This window comes from Barbus barbus (genome assembly GCF_936440315.1).
Source record: "Barbus barbus genome assembly, chromosome: 15".
NCBI lineage: Eukaryota > Metazoa > Chordata > Actinopteri > Cypriniformes > Cyprinidae > Barbus > Barbus barbus.
In genome coordinates this window covers 24,687,199-24,709,566 of record NC_136743.1, presented here as the reverse complement: position 1 = coordinate 24,709,566, position 22,368 = coordinate 24,687,199, and the positions used below count along the sequence as shown (strand labels likewise).

General features: G+C 38.6%; 1 protein-coding gene across 6 annotated transcripts; it reads right to left on the bottom strand.

Annotated features, from left to right (window-relative positions):
- Positions 1-438: 438 nt before the first annotated feature.
- Positions 439-21,561, bottom strand: LOC306881536 (pre-mRNA 3' end processing protein WDR33-like). 6 transcript variants are annotated; one of them, XM_079435699.1, is made up of 23 exons: positions 21,343-21,561; positions 18,461-18,683; positions 18,311-18,379; positions 18,130-18,234; positions 17,912-18,007; positions 17,650-17,801; positions 16,069-16,166; positions 14,174-14,300; positions 13,836-13,990; positions 13,661-13,739; positions 13,412-13,522; positions 9,913-10,007; positions 9,739-9,825; positions 9,511-9,650; positions 6,466-6,618; positions 5,643-6,371; positions 5,469-5,532; positions 5,103-5,346; positions 4,924-4,995; positions 3,547-3,692; positions 3,356-3,457; positions 2,107-2,304; positions 439-2,020 (listed from the first exon to the last, which is right to left on the bottom strand). In XM_079435699.1, exons 2-23 carry the CDS (start codon positions 18,662-18,664, stop codon positions 1,851-1,853), a joined length of 3,396 nt encoding a protein of 1,131 aa, XP_079291825.1. In that variant the 5' UTR covers positions 18,665-18,683; positions 21,343-21,561; the 3' UTR covers positions 439-1,850. The 6 variants fall into 6 exon arrangements, with proteins under 6 accessions (XP_079291825.1, XP_079291827.1, XP_079291829.1 ...); XM_079435700.1 differs by having other exon boundaries at positions 440-2,020; positions 21,059-21,549; XM_079435701.1 differs by lacking the exon at positions 3,356-3,457.
- Between the last annotated feature and the right edge of the window lie 807 nt (positions 21,562-22,368).

Genomic DNA, 22,368 nt, shown 5'->3' with positions numbered 1-22,368 from the left:
AAGTGTGCAGTGCTGAGGTATTCCTGGACCAGACCAAAGGTGTAAACACATTCTCAGCAGTTCTGTCAAATCCAGTCATTTCATAGGAATTCACATAATCGGAAGGTTTGCCTAAGGTCAAAAATGATCCTAGCACCCATTTTGTGTTGACTAGCAGTTAAGCTACTTGTTTTAAAAGTGACAGTGTGAGCAGTGCTTAATTCATCGCGGCACAATTGACAGAGGTTTTGGCTTGAAACACTGCAAATAAACAAAACTAACACATACCTTCTATTTGAGTTTCCATGATGCTTTGACAGATAGAATGCTTATTGTTTTGTGAAAATGCATTTTCGGTGTGGGCAGAGCTACAACATGCCATAATGCAGAAATAGAAACCAAAAACTAGTGCCATTTGCCATGGTTGGCCAAGACAAAAATCACAGAAGAGAGAGCTTTAGAGATTGTCACTTTATGTAAAATCTGGTTAAGACAATGTTTAAAGCAGGGCTGCTGTGTTCTCCTGGTGATCTACCTTCCTGCCAAGCTTAGATCCAAATCTAAACAGCACTATTGAATCAATCAAGGTAGGAAATTAAAAATGTGTATTACAGGGCTGGAACTAAAGGGCAGTCACAACTGACTTGTCACTTCACTGACCTGTCCCATACACATGCAATTGTGGGAGACTGGAAATGTGAGCTAACATAGTATATCGAGTTCCACTGCTTATAAAAATGTAAATGTTGTGAACTGCCTGTGAATTCACAATGAGAAGACTTGAGCAATAGAGAATCTCAGGCTTGTGTGACCACACTTCTAGAGGAATGCAGAAAAGAAAGGTAGATCTCCAGAATAAGGACCGACACTGCTGCCTTCAAGAATTGTCATCAGTGACACAAAAACCACTAAGGAGTAGGAGAAAAAGAAATGACGAGCAGAGAGAGTTTACATAAATTTTGCACAGTCTATTATGGTTTCATACAAAAAAGGACAAAACAATATGACAAATTTTGTGAAACTGTACACACAGAAACAAAGTCTGCAACTTTGTCACTCAAAGTAGCCTGGTAAGGTTACAGAAAGATTATATCCATTATTTTACATAAAAATGAAATTAAATAACGCTGAGACACTGGGGGAATGAAACATTCAAGAGTCCACTTTTCTCTAGAAATAGACATAGTCCACAAGATAATACCAGTTGCAACATTGGCCCTTACCTAGATTGACTTGCATTTGCTGGATGACAGAATCTGACTGAGGAAATCAATGGTACACAAAACATTTTGTGTTTTATACATCAGAAGCATTAAAGCCCCCAAAAAAGAAGAGGCTCAGGTGCTGGTACAAATTCAGCTGCTACTGTTCAAGTGAATCACAAAGCAGGTCAGCTGCACAGTGCAGGGAAGTTATGTCTGTTAAGATTTATGGAGTCGTACCATGCATCACAAATAAAATTTCCTGCACCACAATCAGTCCATTACAAAAGATATTTCTCACTGCACTACGATGAGCCCCCTCTTACATCAGTTATTCTTCTCAGTGCTGATGTAAGGTTAGAACAAGCTCCATGTACCATGTGTACACCAAGCAGGTAGCAAGGGGCAGCGTAAGCCAAAACATCTGGCTTTGGATAACTGGTACCACCACTTTCCATCCAATACATAGAGAAAAAGCTAAACCTTAGTCTCCAATCAGGGGTCCATGCTGATTTTATTGAAGTGTTTCCAGACATCTGTCCAAGCCTGCATAATTGTTCAGACCCTCAAGGAAGCTGGTATTGTAGCCATGTGTGGTTCTTTGTTTACCCTCTCTTCACTGTAGTCGGTTTTACCCCATTGTGCCCAGAAAAGCAGGTGTGACTATTTCTACCGCCCGCGACCTCCCCTCATAACACCACGTGGAGCCCCTCGCCTGGTATTTGGACCGACATTAGGACCAGGACCACCTGGGTTGGGCGGCCCACCACGGCCCCAACCACCTCTTCCTCCCCGTGATGGAGGCCCATACCCACCTTCGTCTCTTGGTGATGGTCGACCTATGGCGAGTTAGATAATATTAGTATGCAAAATGCCTTATGTATTTTACATTAAAACAAATCATTGTCACTTATCCATCCCTCACCTGCTCCTCTGTCATCAGGCCCTGCACCAGGGGAGTCCATGTCACCAGTGCCTGGTCCGTCATGCCATGGCCGTTTGCGTGGTGGCAGCGAGGCCATATCCATGCCTTGTAGAGAGGAGGAACGCTCTCTACTGGCTGGAGAAGGACTGTCATGCATATTGTGGTCTGGCCGCTGTCCATCCCGATAACTCTCATGACCTGAACACACGTACACACCAGCATGATTTTTTTTGGATCACTGATGTTAAGCTTGAACTATGGAATACTTTTACATAACGCTTATGCCAAGTGTATGCTATACGACTAAGGAAAAAACAATACCCAAACTGCTTTACTCTAAATATTATACAACATTCAACAGTCTTGAGGCACACTTGGACACACTATATCAGAGGTGTCAAACTCAGTTCCTGGGAGGGCTGCAGCCCTGTGGTGTTTAGTTCCAACCCTGGTCCAACACAAAAACCATGTAGTTTTCAAATAAGCCTGAAGGATTTAATTAGCTAGATCAGGGGCTTTTAATTAGGGTTGAATCTAAACTCTGCAGGGCTGTGGCCCTCCAGGAAATGAGTCTGCCACCTGTGCACTATATCAAGTGTCGACAATGTTCACTCAAATTTACACATAAATCAGATCCTTAATATGTAGTGTAAAACATTTTCTCATGAAAGCATCCAAAAAAAAAGTGACAATCTATTTAAGTGGCTGCCACAATAGCAGTTTTAGGCTCCATTTGTTTTAAGTTTTAATTTGTGCTGATAAATGAAGCTAAAGTGACAGAAATGAAAATGGAGCAATATAATGTTTAAGACGGACATGGGCAACAAAGGCTTTCTGTTCCACAAAAAATTCTAAGTTAGGTTAAAGGATGCCCACAAACTATATCCTGTTATCATCTACATCTCATTTTTACTAATAATACTTAATATTCTACTAAACATTCACGTATAATCCCATGGTTTCCTGTCACTTTCTCATTGGTCATTCATTGCCACTGCTCTCTACGTAGCTTTTGTTTCTGAGGCAAGTCATAGAACAGGTTGGAATGCTCATACCTAACAAGCTTGTTTTCCAATTTGGCTTTGATCTTTTTTTGTTGTTGTTGCAGAGCTCAAAAATTGTGCGCTAAAATCATGTAGTGTGCACTCAGCATTATGGCCTCAGTGAAGGAATAGGAATTAGATCAAGCATGTCTAACTGCACTGCAATAACAAGAACAGTTATTGGCATCCCCTTCATGCACTTCTACCTGAATCTCGCCCTCCCTCCCAGCCCTCCTGGTTTCTTCCTCCTTCATAGTGACAGGGATAATCATCTGGAGTTGGGAGAAGCCCCTTTCTTCCTACACCACCTGAGAAAGATGTCATGTTCAAACCTGACACCTCAGTTTTAAATGGACGCAAGGTGAGCTGATGGACAGGTGAATGGAAAAGGTTTTACCTCCTCTTGGTGGCCCACCACGCGGTCTTCCTCTTCCTCCCCAACCTTGGCCCATGTCTTCTTGAGAATCAAAGCTTTCATCTCCACCATATTCGTCTTGGTAGCCGCCCATTCCACCACGACCACTTGGGCCACCCCTACGGTATCTACACATTCAGAGCCAGACAATATCATGTACTTATTATGAGTCATGTACTTATCAATCAGTTGACAATGCTTTTATAATTATAATCTATAATTAATTTTTCTGTACAAATAAAAATCTTTAAAGCCATTTTTCTAAGTTTCACACTCTAGCGAGTTTCACACTGTGGAGCAGAGTGGCAATCCACCTGTTACTCAAGTGGCCATGCCCTTAATTATGCAGAACTTTAAGGCTTAATTTAAATGGATGAGTTATAAAAAAAAAAAAATCACCCCCCTCACAGTTGTCAGGAAGGGCAAAATTACCTAAAAGCACTTTTGTACCAGGCTGTAAAAAATTTTTTCTGCAGTAAAGTTGAGCATTTTAACATGGGAAGTCTATATGGGACTGACTCCCTTTTGGAGCCAGTCTCTAGTGGCCAGTTGATGAATTGCAGCTTTCGTCACTTCCATGTTGGATTCAAGAGCGGGAGCGGGGAGGTTGCTGCTTGTTATTATAAATCACGTTTTTTTTTCATCTGAAACGTGCTGCAATTTTTGGGGCGACTTATTTAAAGCAATCAGGTCAAGTGCAAAGCGACAGACATTTGGATTGGTGACGAATGAGAAAGGCAAGTGCATTTGTATTGCGCATTTTCCAGCAACCACGTCACTAGTTTCAGTTTTGCTTTAAATATTTAGGCTGGGCGTTTATAATAAATGTTTATAGTGAATGCCACTATAATTTGTGTTTGTTTTTTTACTTATATTTTCGTTACTTTTTCTGTTCTGAACACTGCTAAATTTACAGGATTTTTTGTGGAGTGAGGGATATATAAATACATGTTTCTAATGTTTGTGAACGTTTCATTTATTTTACATTATTTCTGAATGAAATGATAAAATGTCTCTTATACATCAATCGACTTGTGTCAAAGTGCTCATAAAAAATTCAGAGATGGTACAAGAATAGAACTGCCATGTGTGTACAAGTATACATGCAGTACAGTAGTGAGTGTCAATTTAATAAAAAAAAAGAAAAAAAAAATCAAAGCTTTATTTGTCATAGAAATATTAAGCGGCCCCTCAGTTGGTGTGGCCCTCGAGTCAAAAAGTTTTCCCACCCCTGCCCTAGACTTATGTTTTAGTGTTTAAATCTTAAGAATCTTTTTGAAAAGTAGTTTTTTTTTTCTTTCTGTCAGTACACACTTAAGCTAATTGTGGATTGCATCTCAGATGGCATGTAACACTTACGAGTCATCTCCACGTGGTGGCCGTCTCTGCCTCTGGTCAAACTCCTCACCAGTGTCCTCATACCCATCATATCTGTAAAGATGCGTCACAAGGCACAAATTTCAGATTCTAATCCACAGGACTCTGGCCATTTAACAAAATCAGCTTTATAGGTTTACATTGTGCTGAATGAAACATACCCGTCATGTCCCATGTACTCTCCATCATGTGATGAAAACCTTTCCTGGCCCTCCCATGGGCCTCCAGAGATTCCTCTGTGACCTACAGAGTATTCCTGCCCAGGACCACCAGGGCCTCTTCTCCAGCCCTCTTGATAACCCCCATCATCACCCCAGTACTGGCCTCCATCTGAGCCCTGACCAGGGCCTTGTCGCTCCGGTGGGGGTCCCATGTGGTGGTTAGGTGGTCCTCGAGGACCATCTCCTGACACAAACAGAAAGGGAAACTCAAACAAGTCGCTATTAACCCTCACATACTAGTCTTGATTAAAGTGTCTTGCATATGAATAACTTTTCTTCCCATAAGAGTTGTACACTGAGTATTACCTTTCCCGTTAGGACCCTGCTGTCCTATTCCATGTATCATTGACTGAGGCCCAGGATTCTGTCCCTGAAAGACATGCGTAACATTTCAGCAATAGAATCTACTCTGACTTTTATTCAGTTACATCTTTTTGTCCTAAACATTCATGGATGCGTTTATCCCAACTGTTTCTTCACCTGATTGAACTGTCCACGGTTTCCTTCGCCCATATGTGGTGGTTTGCCTTGCATATATGGTAGAGGGCCCTGCATGTTTCCTGGTGGCCCTTGCATGTTATTTGGTGGTCCATGCATACCCCCTGGAGGAGGCCCCATTCCATGCATATTTCCCATGCCCTGCATATTACCATGCGTCCTGGGTGGAGGTCCCATCATACTCCCTGGCATGGGTCCCTGAGGACCCATCATGTTTCCATGAGGCACAGGCCCCCTCATGTCCTGATGCATCATACCTCCCTGTGGTGGCCCTTGTCCTCGTGGTGGCGGTCCCATCATACCAGCTGGAGGTCCACCAGAACCTGGGGGCATTCCTGTTGGGGGAGGTCCTTGCATGCCTCTGGGGCCAGGCGGCATGCCAGGAGGACCCTGGGGACCCATGTTCCTGTGAGCGCCTGGATGACGTGGAGGTCCATGCATGTCTGGACCCATCATTCCCTGAGGAGGGGCACCTTGGTGCATGGGTGGACCCATCTGGCCTTGAGGTATGAAAGGACCAGGCATTCCACCTGGTCCCATTGGAGGCATGTTGTGCGGCATTTGTTGTGGAGGCATGGACTGAGGGAAGCCTTGTGTAGGAGGGGGCATCGGACCACCCTGCCCTGGAAAGGGTGGCATTGGCCCTGACTGTCCAGCAGAGGGAGGCATTCCCTGCTCTTGTAACTGTGCCATTCGCTCAATCTTCAGTTGCTATGGACAAAAACAAATTCTTTATTAATAAATTAAGCAGTGTAATTTTTGCATTGTGCTGTAAAACTGTGAACAAGTCATCATATTTGCAGACCTCGAGCAACATCGGATTTGTATACTGCAGGGCAGCCATTTCCTGCTCAATCTCTGCTTGGGTCTTCTTTTTTCCATCAACTGTCTTCTCATCCTTCCTTTCCTTTGGAACCTCTCCAGGAGGCATCGCTGGAACCTTATTCTCTGCCCAGGCCTAATGAGTAAATCAAAAAGTGAGGAACACACATCTAGCCAAATTATAACTTATAAGACCAAAACATGTCTGGCAGTCAGGGCTTGGCATTAACTTTTTTACTCACCAGCCACTGTGGTTAGTGGTTTTCTAAATTTACTAGCCACTCAGCATTTTCACTGGCAACAATTTTGTTGTTGGGAAATTATGTTTTATATGACTAAAGTTACTGCATACTACAATTTATTTAAATTGATTTCCAGGTAATTTCTTGCCTATTTAAAGCCATTTTCCATAAATGTATTAAATGCACGTCATCTTTCATCTCCAATTTTTATTTATTTTTAATTTCACTTAATATAATAAGGCAGGGCTGTTACCTATAGCAAAAATGATATTTCCACTGCAGAAGAAACAGAAGCAGCTGAAGTGGCATTTAGATGCATTTATACAGACAGTTTAATGATGCTGAAATATAGCATGAATGCATTTACACTGCAAAATTATAACAGAAAAAAATATGATATGAGCTTGGTGTTTTAAATCAGTTATATCATTTTATATATATATATATATATATAAAAAGATCTTATATTGTAATACATACTATTCTCCTGTAAAAAATAAAAAGCAGCATTAAATAATCATGATAGCAATATAATATAATAAAGTACTATAATATATTATAATAAAGTATATAGAATTGTAATTATTAAAGTACCTGCCAAAAGTTTGGAAACATTACCATTATTGATGAGTTTGAAATAAATATTTTTTGCTCATCAAGGCTGAATTTATTTGATCAAAATAAAGTTAAAAAAAGTAAAAAACAAAAAAGCAATATTGTGAAAAAAAAGTGATACTCTATTTTTCAGGATTTAAAAAAATATATAAAGTTTAATGAACAACATTTATTTGCATTTATCAAATATATTAATACATTTTGTTAATGCATTTATTAAATAGAAATCATTTAAAATGTCTTCACTCACTTTTTATCAGTTTCTTGCATGATGAATAGCGCAGCTAGCACTAACAGTGAATCGAAACTAAAAACAGTACTGTAACAGAAGACATGTAGCCCGTCAGACTACAGCCTATTATATAATTACATCACAACCGTTGCGAATTTGATGACAGCACTAGCCATCTCAAATTCTGACCGCCAAAAAGTCACCGGGTCGAGTAACACGCTTCAGCGCTGATTCTACACACGTTTGGCACTTTTAATCATTTGAACGCTTTTAACTGCCCTGCAGATGGCGCTGCGAGCTCATGCAGCACTCTCAAAACCATTCAGTCAATGATGTTTTAGAAAACAATCTTTTCGCAGTTTATTTAGGTAATAGCTTAAGGCCATTTGTGTCATTCTGTTCTGCTGTGATCTTTGTAACCATTTTCGTTAAGCAAATCAAGCAAAAACAGTCAACATTTACAATGTCAAATCTGCAATCATGGTTTTCACGGAAAACTTCACTCTCTTGGTCATGTCACGTTGCTTAACTAGGCTATATGTTATAAACATAAAAACTAAGTTGGATTTTTACAGCAGTATGTTTCTTCTGTGTAGTTGCATTAATTTGTTTTGATTTCTCCATGAGATTTTCACATACAGACAGGCTGCGTGAACTTCAACTGGGGCAACATTGTTACTGTTGATTATCCATTATCAATTGCCGTTTACACCAAATGTAATAAAATAAAAATCATTCTTGCCAAAAGTTTTATTTTAATCAGATTAGTTGTCCAGTCAGGCAAGTAAAATTCTCTTTCACTCGCCCCTTTAAAAAATCCATTAGGCCCCATCCCATTTCTACCCCTTAGCCTTTCCCCTTTCGAGACACCCCTACCCCTTCACATGAACGCACGAAACGGTGGGGTAGGGGTGTCTGGATTATCTTTTGGTTGGAGGGGTATGGGGAAGGACCAGATAGCCCCTCAAACGAAGATTTTTCGTGACTACACTTGAAACGAAGGGGTATGAATTATTTCAGCATAAACCGGCTACAGCGGCAACATGGCTGCCCAAGCGAACAAAAAGAACCATAAATGTAAGCATTATTGGCATTAATAAAGATTTTAATGAAAAGTAATAATTTGTTTCATGTTATATTCAATCATGTGTTCATATTTATGGTCATGTTATTCAAAGAAATCGCTAAAGTTTGCTAATGTCATATTACAGACCACAACATATTTGTGATCAGAGCGATAACCACCATAGACACTGAGGGGGCTAGTCCCCCCAATAATTAGAATTTGCTAAACATTTTTCTGAAATATTGCCAATTAGAGAGAGAGAGAGAGAGAGAGATTAAAGTTGCGTGTAGGTGCTTCTGTGCGTCTCTTTACAATGAGTGAGTTTACTTCAAAAACAGCAATTTTGTCCTCTCGTTGCTGGAAAATATAATGTAGAGATTCAGTATTTAAACTGTTATTGATAAAAGTCGTGGGGCAGCGTTGATAAGTTTCTTTGCTACTGGATGTGAGAGCTGGGCGATCTCCGATATATATGTGTGTGTGTGTCAGTAAACAGCGCATTAATATAGAACAGAAGGCTCTAATGCACACCAGCACTCCAGTATAGGTGTATTTATTGTAGGAGACAACGTGTAACGGTATAGTAGTGGTGTCCCAATTTTAGGGTAATATTTTCACCCCTACCACTTGACAATGTGTTTCATGGGACAAGGGTAAAGGGTAGGCGTAGCTGTGAAGAGGTATAAAATAGAATTAGGATTAGGCCTTAATGTCGAGCTCTGTTACTGCAGGCTATACAAAATTCGCCAAAGTGGCCAGTGGGAGTGACCATATTACCAACCACTGCTAAAATCGACCTGCATTTGGCAGGTGTTAATGTCAAGCCCTGCTGGCAGTGCTACCAAAACATATGTATAAGATGATCATACTGACCTGTTGAAACTGAGCTGGAATTGGCTTTGCATAAGGAACCTTTTTAGTTGGGGGCTTTTTTTGGTCCTTCAGCATGACCTCTTCCATTCCCCAGTCCAGCCCTGGAATGCTCATCTCAGGCTCTGCCAACATCTCTTTGCCTGAGCACATAAATACCAATTATATATAACCAACCAACTGAACTTCAATAAATATTAACTATGACTGTGCATGTATTAGTGTCTTAACCAGTTTGTTCTTGTTCCATGGCAGCCTTCAGTTGTTCTGGGATCCCCATGCCAGGAATGGCTGCAACACTATTGGTCTCCATGTCATCTAGAATTACCCAAAATAAAGCATTATGAATTAATATGTAAATCCTTTACAGGGCTTTTAAATTGAATGAGGTCAAAGAATACTAACCATATTCCACTCCATCTTCTGACATTCCAGGCAACAAGTTCAGATTGTATCTGTCCCGCATCTTGTCCCCCGGCCGATTCCTTGTCCAAAATTTGCTGAGGAAGTGATCACAGAGCAATGAGCTAGAGTGTATGCAAACTAGAGCATTTTAGGTTCATAATCATTAATGTCTTTGTTTTGACCATTTATATAACTGCATGGAACATTTAATTTGTGTATTAAAATTTAGCTATAAATAAAGGAGTGTGTTCAGTAGCATATTTTTTTTTGCTGTGGTAAACTTGTATCAAAAAAACTTGTATCAAGAATTGTTAGATTTCACATGTATTGGTATTAAAGGGGACCTATTATGCAAATATCACTTTTATAAGTTGTTTGAACACAGTTGTGTTGCCGCAGTGTGTGAAAACTACGGAAGCGTATTGCATTCACTTGAGGGAAAAAAAATCTACTCTGTTTTTCTGAATTAATGACTTAATTATCTCAAAATTATGAGATAATCTTTCTTGAAATAAAATGTATTTGCTCTGTTTTTCTGAATTATTGAGTTAATTATCTCAGAATTATGAGATCATTTTTCATAAAAAAAATATATTTTGTTCTGTTTTTCTGAATTAATGAGATCCCTCAAAATCCTGCCAGGAGCTCTATTTTAGCTGGATTGCATGGAAGTAAACATGTCCCGCCTTTCAAGTTTAATCCGGTTTTATTTTACTTTGGGTTTGAGACATTGGGAGATACTGCTGTCTTTAAGTAATATAAATGGTATTGTTATTAGTGCGTCAACTTTGCGCAGACACCTCAAGACTTTGCGCCCGTTCAGACGAAAAGAACATTCTGATCTGATTGACATTGCTGTGTTTCTCCAGGATCCAGCCGCAGTTCAGAAAAACACGGTCAAGCCAGCCGCGATTGAAATTATGGTGCGCGCGCATTACTATACTTACGGTAATTGCAGGACCAACAAAGAGGGAACGCGCAAAGCACTTTTCATTCTAGTCGCCCAGAATTGAGATAATGACTTTTTCCGTTATTTTTTCTGTTTGTTTTATGTACATCTGCTTAATATTCGTGTTATTTATTGCTGTCTTTGTATCTGTATTAGGCCTACTATATTCTTCTACCTGCGTTTCATTGCAAGATTCGTATAAAAGGAGATGTGACATTAATCGATTTAGAGGAGTATTACGACACCATTTCTAATAAGTACAAGAAATGAATGGCCAGTTCTTAAACAGGACGTCCTACACTATATGCACACCTCATATGAAATAATTTTACTGCCGCGTTTTTGAGATATGGGACATTATTACATTTTGAGGGGGATAAAGACCCCATTTCTAATAAGTACAAGAAATGAATGGTCAGTTCTTATATGGGACGTCCCATACTGTATGCACACCTCATATGAAACCATCATAATTCTGAGATAATTAACTCGTTAATTCAGAAAAACAGACCAAAAACCTTTTTTTATGAAAAATTCTCGTAATTCTGAGATAATTAACTCGTTAATTCAGAAAAACAGAGTAGATTTTTTTTCCTCAAGTGAATGCAATACGCTTCCGTAGAAAACAACCAGCCTTTAATGGTAAAGGGTGGTGATGGCGCAGTGGATAAGACACATGCCTTTGGTGTGAGAGACCCGGGTTCGAATCTACTGTGAGACACCAATGTGTCCCTGAGCAAGACACTTAACCCCCTAGTTGCTCCAGAGGCGTGCGACCTCTGACATATATAGCAATTGTAAGTCGCTTTGGATAAAAGCGTCAGCTAAATGAATAAATGTAAATGTAAAAAATCCACCCACTAATTTTTTTTTTAATCTAAAAAAATCATAAACAGCCTCTCAGAACGAGCAGTTTCAGATTCTCCCTCTGTTCACGTCACTGAGGGGAAAAAGTCCCACCCATTTGTGATGCTGCCCTATAAGCAGTGTTGTGCAAGTTACTTCCAAACTGTAATACAATATAGATTACTTGTTACTGTTATTTAAAAGTAATTCCTTACCTTACAACATTACTGTCTCAGAGTTGTAATGCGTTACATGACTCCTGTATTAATTTTGAGTTACTTTCACCAAAATAACTACAGAAGTAGAACTTAACATTCTAAAATGACAAAATGTACTGCAGAGCATTTTACATCCAATAGAGGGCGATATGGTGGAGCATAATGACTTTGGGCTATCCGGGCATCTCGCGAATGTACAGTCTTCTGCCATCTTCACCCATTAGCCGCTTTTCCACTGGCCAGCGCGAGCCAGGGCTTACAGCGAGCTGGGCGGGGCTAATAGCCTCAAACCTCGAGCACAGAGGCCGAAATCATGCCGCGTTTCCATTGTCGGGCCAGTAGCCTCGCGGCACTCCTGGACTACGTCACACAATACAAAGTTCCACCAGCGAGAGGGAGATGAATGAAACACACGCGGCTATTTACTGACCACGAATAGGAAATAGAACTTATTTGCAACATTTTTGATTTGTTAATGTTTCGCGGTCTTGCTGTTGTTGTTTTTTTTTGAACAATTAAATTTTGGGCTAAACGTGTGTTGTAACGCAAGCGTTACTGAACATGTACCGTGTAAAATATTACTGAAAATTGATTAGTAATGCCTTACACTACTGCATTACAGCAAAAAAGTAATCAGTTACTGTAATGCATTACTTTAGTAACGCGTTACTCCCAGCACTGCTTATAAGTATAAACACAGCCCTGAGTGAGAAGCTGCAGTCCGACTCGCCATTACTGATTACTTGCTGTAGCTGCTGGAGATATAAAATGTCAGTGTCAAAGAGGCATTTCAAGTGTTGTGTTTTGGGATGCACTAACGAACATAGGAGTCTCCATAGACTCCCTCCATCTGAGCCGCTGAGGACACTGTGGTTAAGTTTCATTGTCTAAGGAAATGTCCTGGAAAAAATCTGTAAAGTCCCCAATACGTGTAGGGATCAATACCAACACTTTGTGCACGAACGTCAGCCCCAGACAAAGTAAGTATCACGCGTTCGGGACTTATAAAGTTTGTGATAGCATGCCATGCACCATGAGTCCAGCTATGTTGTTATATTTATCCCACAGTACTCCTGTGTGTGTAATTCATAAATGCGAATTTATTATGAACAGTACAATCAGATGACTGACTTTTAAACAGAGTATGTTTTCTGTAAAGATAACAGGCTTGTTACTAATAGTGGAATGTTTATTTGCAAAGGCTAGCACTGCTAATGCTGGAGCTTGTGCTCTTGAAGCTCTGCCCTCTTCTCTGGGAGCACCAGCTCATTTGCATTAAAGCAACATACTCAAATACAGCGCATTTTGGCTCATACCCTAAAAGTGGCAATTTTAACAAGCTATAAAAAAATTATCTGTCGGGTATTTGGAGCTAAAACATACACATACACACTCTGGAGATATCAGAGACTTATTTTAAATCTTGTAAAAAGGAGCATAATAGGTCCCCTATAATAGACATGCATGTTTTTTGACACACACTTACCTGGTATGGTCATTAGACCCAGAACACAAGATGTGGCCCAGTGGATGCCAGGCTAAACTCCAGATCATTCCTTCATGAGCCATCTCCATTCCTCCCACCTCTTTCTCCACACTAGCAAAATATTTAAACAACTTCAGCAGTCAAATAACACACAATTGAAATTACTCCACAGAGTATTACTTTTTGACTAATGCTACGTTTTTAAATTACTGTATTAAACAGTACAGAGAGGATCTGAACAGTGCTTACCCTGCATGCCAAAATAGCAGTGATCCATCAGAGCCTCCACTGGCAAACAAGCCTTCATGAACTGGGTGCCAAGCTACAGCTGCAACCAAAAAGAGAAAATGTATATGCATGTATATGCTTACAACACACTGCTTTTCCTGCAGGAGATTAATACACATTCTCATTAGGATTATACCTGTGGCTTCTTTCTTATGTCCTCTAAAAACCTGCAGCTCCTCTTTGAGGTTGCGAATGTCAAACAGTTTACATAAATGGTCACGTGATGCCGTCAACAGCCAGTTGCCATTAAGGTTCCACTTCACCTCCATGACTGTGTTTTTATGTGCATGTCTAAGGTCAAAACACAACACGACACAAAATTAATAGCCCTTCTTAAGCACTCAAACTCAAACCAAGATTAGCAATGCAACAAACATTTTGCTGTCGAAATGCTTACCTCATCTGTTAAACCATTCGGGCATGGGCAACAAAGATTACAATATTTTTGTGTTTTACAGGCGTCTGCTAACTTACAGTGTTGCCAAACTTTGTCCAGTCTTTGGGTCCCAAAATTTGATAGGTTGCTGGCTGTCTTTGCTGCCGGACACCACCAAGCCCTTCGTGGGATGCCAATCGACACACTTCACATCCGCTCCATGACCTGGAAACACATAAAAAAGAAACATGTATTTGCACACATTTTTCTTTCCTATTTCAGAGCAACATTATTAGAGTAACACTTTTTTTAACCTTTGATCATAATTTTTGCATTACACATAGATCATAGGTATGCTTATAATATTTGATTACAATTCTATAATGAGCAAAGACAAGCTAAGTAACAGCCAAAATTATATTGCATTAAACTCCATGTCGTATTGAGTCACATGCCACATCAGCAAAAATCATATATATATATATATATATATATATATATATATATATATATATATATATATATATATATATATATATATAAAACACATTGAGAAGTGGCACACTTTGACTAGCGAATAATGGCAGCATTATTTTAAAGGGCACGTTGTGCAATTGATGTTACAAAAACAATTAATTGAGCATGAGACTTATTCTTAAAGTCTGGGTAAAGCTGCATGAATTCTTAATAGCTGTGTTTTTATTTGATTGAGATATGCATGCATTTGCACAAACATGAGAGAAAGGGGTAAAGTCTACAGTTAAAATGATTTAGAAATTCTATTGTTGATACAAGTCCAGATCACTGCAAATGTGACACTGCCATAACTCAAAGACATGCAGTATTCAGACACTAACTAGTAGAGAAACATTTTATTTAGTGTGAAAGGTCTTACAATGTTTAAAATCTATGCTTTTCACATAATGTTGTTTCTCTTTGATTATAGTCCTAAGTCTGAACACTTAACTGTCAAAACAACAACATTGTGCCTTCCTTAACTGAGTTTGAAATGCAATGCCCGACCCTCCCCACACTTTACTAAATGTTTGGAATTCAGGGTGTTTTTTCACTGGCTTTTTATCTTTTATTTACCAGAAAGCTTCAATATACAGTCAAACACAAATTCTTTGCATTACTCTCTTGCGCACACACACACACACACACAAACATTAAATCTGACATAATATTTGACTGGTACTATTATTGAACCGAATAGAAAAATTATAAAGTTTTGAGGTATTGTATTTTTTAAACAGTTTGAAATAAGTTTATCATCATGTGATGATGTCTGTGCATTTAAGGTAAATTTTTTAAAATGGTACAGGTCAGGTTATACGTTTTACATTTATACATGTTGTTGATATTGAAAAAGACCAATACTACTTCAGTGCATTGCAATAAACGCAAATATTTTAAATTATGGCAAAAGAAACGTTTTAAACTAAAAGTCAACAGAAGTGGGTAGTAACAATTTTTAGACAGCTGTTCATCGCTCGATTTGATAATCTCTTTGAAAGAAAGACTTAATAAAGAACAAATGATTTTATTTGAGAAAAGATATCTAACCTTTATTACCTTTATTAGGGTTATTAGTCGCAACCACCAAATAGTGTGCAGAAATATTTAGAAGGGGGTTTTTAATATATATTTGAAAATTCAACAGAAAGAACATGCAATCCTTAAAATAAGGTACAAAACACTGTCAACATACAGGGAATGGTCTTCATCATTATTAGATATTATAAAAGGATTTAACCAGGTTCAGTGATCAGTCAAATATTAGTTACAATCTCAAACACAGTCTAATGAATATTTAAATTGCAGACCCATGTAAACAACCAAAAAAAAAGCCACAAAAAAAAACAAACCCAAAACAAAAGTTAACGTGTGTGAAAGGAAATGTGAACTTTACTGTTTGTGAACCTAGATGACCATGTCATTTTATGTTTAAAGGAAAGAGTTTGTGAATCTCCCCACATCTTATTTAACATACCTCTCAGAATTCTTTCCTCATGACAGCGGAGAAAGTCCCAGATGCGTACAGTTCCATCATCAGAACAAGTGGCAAATTTATTATCCGTAGGAGAGAAACTGAAGACACAGCAGGGAGAGAATCAACAATGAAGGATAAAATAGCAGTTCTCTGTGGGGTGGACACCTTACACCCTGTGGGGGCCCTTTGAGTGGATCTGACAAGGAACCATCAATCTCCTTAGCAGACAACTCACTCTACAGAACAATCCTATCATAACTTGCTTAAATGCATCTCTAATACCACAAGCTAAAATTAAAGACATTTAACACTGACTGCACATTTCTCTGTATTCTGATCAATGCTATACAACATCACTCAGAAAATAGAATGATCACATGAAAGTTAATTACTTTAGTTCAATTAATAAATATAATCAGGTATGTTTCAAATACAATCATCCCTACACAGACTGATCTTCCTTCCAGAGGGCACACAAGCTGGTTCAAGCATTTGGCAAAACTGAGCCTGCCTCAGTTCACCAACTTACTCTTTTGACCTCTAAACACACCATTATTTTGCCATTTCTACACACAAATAAGGCAGACGTATCAATCCACCTAACACCATAAAGTACAAACATTACCCACAGTGCTCAGATGTTCTTACTATGCACTAATTTTTTTTAAAGCATAGGAAAAAGCAGAAATAAACCACTGAAGTGAGCAAACGCTTCTTTTCAGTCTGTTTTACTTCAACCCATGAGCCATTTTGATGATCTAATAACCTCAGGCTTTAAATTTGTAGCTTCATTTTTGGTTTTTAAAAATATTGTAGAAGAAATGGCATTTTATTGCATTAGAAAGGACATTACATACTCTGTATTGTGTCAGAGTTAACAAAATAAAAGGGAGTGGCAATGAATTATAAACCTGGATTTCAATGTGATGAAAATGTTTCCATGTGCATTTATACCCGTAGAGTTGTATAAAAGTAAATATCTGAGTTATTCTTATAAATCTTTATTTAGAGGCAGAATTTTTATTAGGGACTGACTGAAAGCGTGACAAAGACTCTGATGGCCAGTAGGGGCAGCACAGCTCCTGTCTCACTGGTAAACCATTGTGAACTGAAACTTAAGAGTTGTGTGCGTTTCCTTTAAATAGACCAGTGCAAGAATCTCCTCCACTATGGAGACTCCAAGAAACCCTTCCAAACAAACACTTTAGTCCCTGAGGGTCTTTTTAACGGTCATCCCCCCCTCCCTTTTTTTTTATTCTAGACTGTATGTCATCACCTTAGAATATAAATAATTGGGAATACTTTATTTAAAAGTGTGAAAAATACACCTTTTCTGTACATAGAAGTTAAGTATATAAAAGATGAGAATACATAACTCAAAAGCCACAGGTGACAAATAAATGCAGTGTTGCAACAACAACACAAGTGTCAACAATAAAGGACATAAACATTGAGCAGCACAGGGAAGAGTATATCAAAACTGACAGCACTGAGGAAAGCACCCTACAGGCAGAACACTGCCCCTGCAAGGGCAGTAACAGGCTTGGGTTAACTACAGAAAATGGTAGATTGTGTATAGACCTGGCCTCTCTAATCGCCTCCTTGTGAGCCTGGAACATCTTGACGTTATTCATGTTGGACTGCCAGTACTTCACGTAACCTCCATGGTCGGCAGTCAACATCCACATGTCATTGTGAGACCAGGTCATTGCCCTGACAGGGCTATCATGAGCCTGTAAGAGAAAAAGAAAAAGGGATAATTAGATAAGGACCTTGTAGCAAGCTTCTGAGGTTGTGAGGTAAGGGTGGTGTGCCACAAATCTAAAATATGGTCTCTGGTTACCTGAAGAATTGTCTCAAAGTTAAATGTGAGCCCATTCCATAAAGTAAACTCCCCACTGGAAGCACCAGTTACAAGTCGCCTGCCTTCAGGAGTCCACTATAAGGCAAGAAAAGGGTAATGAGAGGTTTAGAATAACCAAAGGAGTAGGCTGCATATGGGTTATATAGCGAAATGATGCATTTCAACACAAAGCATCAAATCAAAAGCTTTATACTTACCCGCACAACAAACACAGGGCATTTTACTTTGTTGGTGGAGGTTCTGACAAACTTTGTTGTAACAGCATTCATAGAGTTATTAAGCATACCAACGGGAGGAACAAGCTGCAAAAAAAGTATGAGAAATATATGAACTTGAAGAATAAACATGAGAATTAAGCAAAGTAGTAGTAAAACATACATCATTGTAGCAGCCTGCATCTGGTTGAATAGCACGGAAGTCTCGATGATCTCGTTGCCACAATCGATTCTGAAATGGAGTAATTTGCCAGATGTTACATTTGCCAGATGTTACACTGCCACATTCTGTTACATTTTGTAAGGTTTATACCTCAAGATATCTGATGACAGACGGATTGTAATCAATAGTCTTGCGGTTCACAGCTTTCCTCATGCGCTTGCCATCGAAAGTGAGCTGCTGCATAGCCTGCTGCTGGGCAAAGTCTGGCCTCTTGTAGAACAGCTGACGAGGTGCCTGGTGCTGGAACCGAGGCATATGGAAGAACCGGGGAGGTGAGCCAATATCTGTTGCCATAGTGACGGTTTTGTAACACCTGAGGATGTGAGGAGAAAGAAATTTACTATGAGTTTAGGGTTTATTACACTGGCTCACTTTAAATGAACACACAACCAATTGCAGAAGTCAAGAAAAAAAAGACAGAAGACACAAAAACAGAAAAGCCAAATTAATGTAGTCACCAATATTTCAAACCACCTGGAGTATTAAAAGAACACTAAGTGGTTTGAAATATTGGCACATTTAACCTGTAACTGGTGGTTAATAAGTTTGTTCCCAGAATCCAAAACTAGCTTGCAGTAACAAATTAATCAAATAAAAAAAGAGAGCAGACCATCGATTGGTAAATAAGAAACACCTCTAATTCTACTGTGCAAGAAACTGAATACATTACATAAGTGAACTTGAGCATAACTTAAGTATCAAATTAATAAAACATTGCAATTAATAAAAACGTTGGTATGTGAAAAGTGTGTTTAGGAGGAATAAACAGAGTAAAGAAGTGATTGATGTTGAACATCTGGAACCACTGTGTAAAATACCTTTAAAAGCATCATGCTTTTCACAGTAACCCTTCAAAATTAATTAAATAGAGTAGCATCTAAAACAACTTTGGCTCTAATTTAGGCATATGTAGTTTGACGCATCGACAGCAAAATAAATTTACCTAGCATAACTAAATGTTAAAAACATTGAAAGCTGACATTTTCAAATATTACAAATATGCATTCACTAAAAGACATCCTCCAATTAAAACCATTATGATCAAAATGGTCCACTGCTCCACTGCTTTTTCAACAACAAAAAAGTGCACACATAAAAAAATGGAATTACATCAGTGACTGATTCAATTCATTGTTTTTATGGTACTAAGCACACCAAACAGGCGCAACACCAAGTATAGGACATTTCATTGTAAAAGCAAAAGACTAAATTCAAAATCACTACAGTTATATTTAGTTATCGCAATAGAACCAGGCATGATACATTTCCCTGCGATTTTAAGTAAATGTGTTAACTTGTAATTCGTATGCAATAAATACATAGTGTGTAATAATTAGTATGCAAATGTTGGCAAACGATTATTTTTTAAATTTAACTCCTAAAAAGTAGATTTACATTGCACTCTGTAACATTTTGTTTCCCTAAAAAACAAACAAACAAACAAAAACACGAAATAGTCAGTTTCTTGTTAGCTCACTCATAAAATGAGAAAGGAGATCTCAATGATGGATTACTTCTCTTGATACAAATACAACTCATGTATCCTACTTAGACACCATTAGAGTTTACTTGGGTCAAACACAAAAAGATATGTGCATTAAACGTTCAAACTAGTCTGTGTTAGAAGAGTGAATGATGCTGCTAATGCCTAGGAAAACGCATTAGTGTGTGTGTATGTATATACACACATATATGTATTTTTTGTGGGTATGTGTATCGGACATCTCAGAGCAACAAAATTGCACCATAAACAGAATAGCTGTCTGTTCAGGAAGAAAAAAAAAAACTTCTGGAGCAGTGATTCTCAACTGGTGGGTCGCAAATACATAAAAATGAGAGAGATGATCTGTATACTTTCAGAACAATTTTGTCTTAAAATACAATAACCAACTGTGTTACTTGCACTGTAAAACGTGGTAATGTAGTCAATAGCTTCAGAGGCCTTATTACCTTATTTGCTCCTTAAATTTAGCCTACATTTATATATTGGTGTAACAATGTTGTCAGGTTCAATGTAAAATTTGGGACCAGAACCAAAACCAAATGGGAAGCACAGTCCTAGTGTACTCTAACCACGTTAAAGCTTATGCAAATGATTAATTTGTGAGGAGGGAGAGAAAAGGGGGAAAATCCCCCCAAAAACAATGCAAATTCAAACAGTACCCAGCTCTTCTGTACACAAGTAATCAGCCCCTCCATTAAGGTTAATGGTTTAAAAAAAAAAACATGTACTTAAGATGAAAAGGAAGAACATATTTTATTATCAGTTTGACTAAACGTGTATTCGTCATAAATGCAGTGTATAGTATCATTTAAAATATTTTGAGAGTTAAGTCGATGCTGCTGCATTTCTGAAAAAGGACTGAATTTAAGAGCTGTTAAAGGAAAACATATCGTACATCCTGTGCAATTGTGCACTTTCGCAAGTACAATACGACTGGCCTGGAAATGTTCGACATAAAAATGATATTTGGGTAACATTGAGGGGTCTGTGAATGCTAGAAAAACAATTATGGGAATTGTTTAATGTCTGTTTTTAGGTGGCGTGTTACACAGCGCACTCGCGTAATAACGCAGAGCTCAAACTTACTAAAACACACGAGTCAATTATTAAAGACATTTATCTCTTAAATGTAACGTTAGACGCTAAAACAAAACTTGAATTGGCGGCTAATGCGTAATGTATACCTGTAGTTTCTTGTTCGAGGTCGACAAATGTGTCTCTTCAGTTCGAGGTCTGTTAGCCTTTAGCCGGCTAACACAATACCTGATGCTACCACAGGCCCTCACAAACAGGCCACACTGTCTACCAGAATGAGAACAGAACCTCCTTAAAATAAGTGTGTTTATTTGAGTGCAGAATCTGTCCACTGAAGCAGATAGCTGTGTGCTGGCTGTAAGTGTGGGTATTTCTTTCCTGTCTCCCGCACAGCGTGTTTAAATGGCGCCCGGTCAATACTTGAGAAACTCACCCAAAATATCCAGTGCTGACTGAGTCTATTAATCTAAATTTAACACACGACTCTTCCTTGTGGAGACTATTGTAATGTCTTTCTGAAAATGAAATGTCAACTGTCTCCAGAGTGCGCGTTAATTCGCTATTTTTCGCGTTTAATTAACCCCCTGCCTCCATCTCGAGGCTTCCGCTCTTCTCGATGCTTTGAACTCGGAGAAACGACGTCATGACGTCAGACGCATCGGCGGGAGAACCGCGTCACTCACTGCATGTTTATTTACCTGTCAGTCAAATGCGGGGGAGAACAAATGTTGTTACATACTACGCATTATTTATAAGTAGTCATATCATTACTTCTATTTAATATTGCTTATTTATTTATTTATTTAATTGATTATTTGGGTTAGTTAACCCATCATTTTGCTTACTATTGTCTACTTACTCTCACCTAATTCTAAACACAAATGCCGTCCTTTCTTCAGTTAACATAAAATGAAAACTGAGGAAGAGTATTTTACATACAACGACACTGAACTATTTCTTTACATTTGTAAATTATACCCAAAATTATTGGGTAAATTAGCTGCAAGTTTTCTCTGTCATTGGGACTGTTGTGGCGGTCAGGATGATGAAGCTCTGGCACATCCGCTTCGAGGATCATCCCCATGCCTAATCTGCAGGTCAGAATGGTTTCTTAATCTCAGCTCAATATTTATGTCGTGTTGGGTGGAATGAGGGTTCACGCCATATCGTAACTACCCTAATTTTGAGATGACAACACGTGACGTTCTACTGTTCACACCATTTCTAATAAGTACAAGAAATGAATGGCCAGTTCTTGGACGTCCCATACTACATGCACACCTCATATGAAACCATTTTACTGCAGCGTTTTCAAGATATGGGACATTATTCGATTTAGAGGGCTATGTGTACTGGATAGCATGCATCTGAATACAACAAAATGCTATTTAACTAAAGAGTTAGAACCACTGACTATTTTTTAAAAGGCACATAATACATGAGGGGTATATCCTTTTTC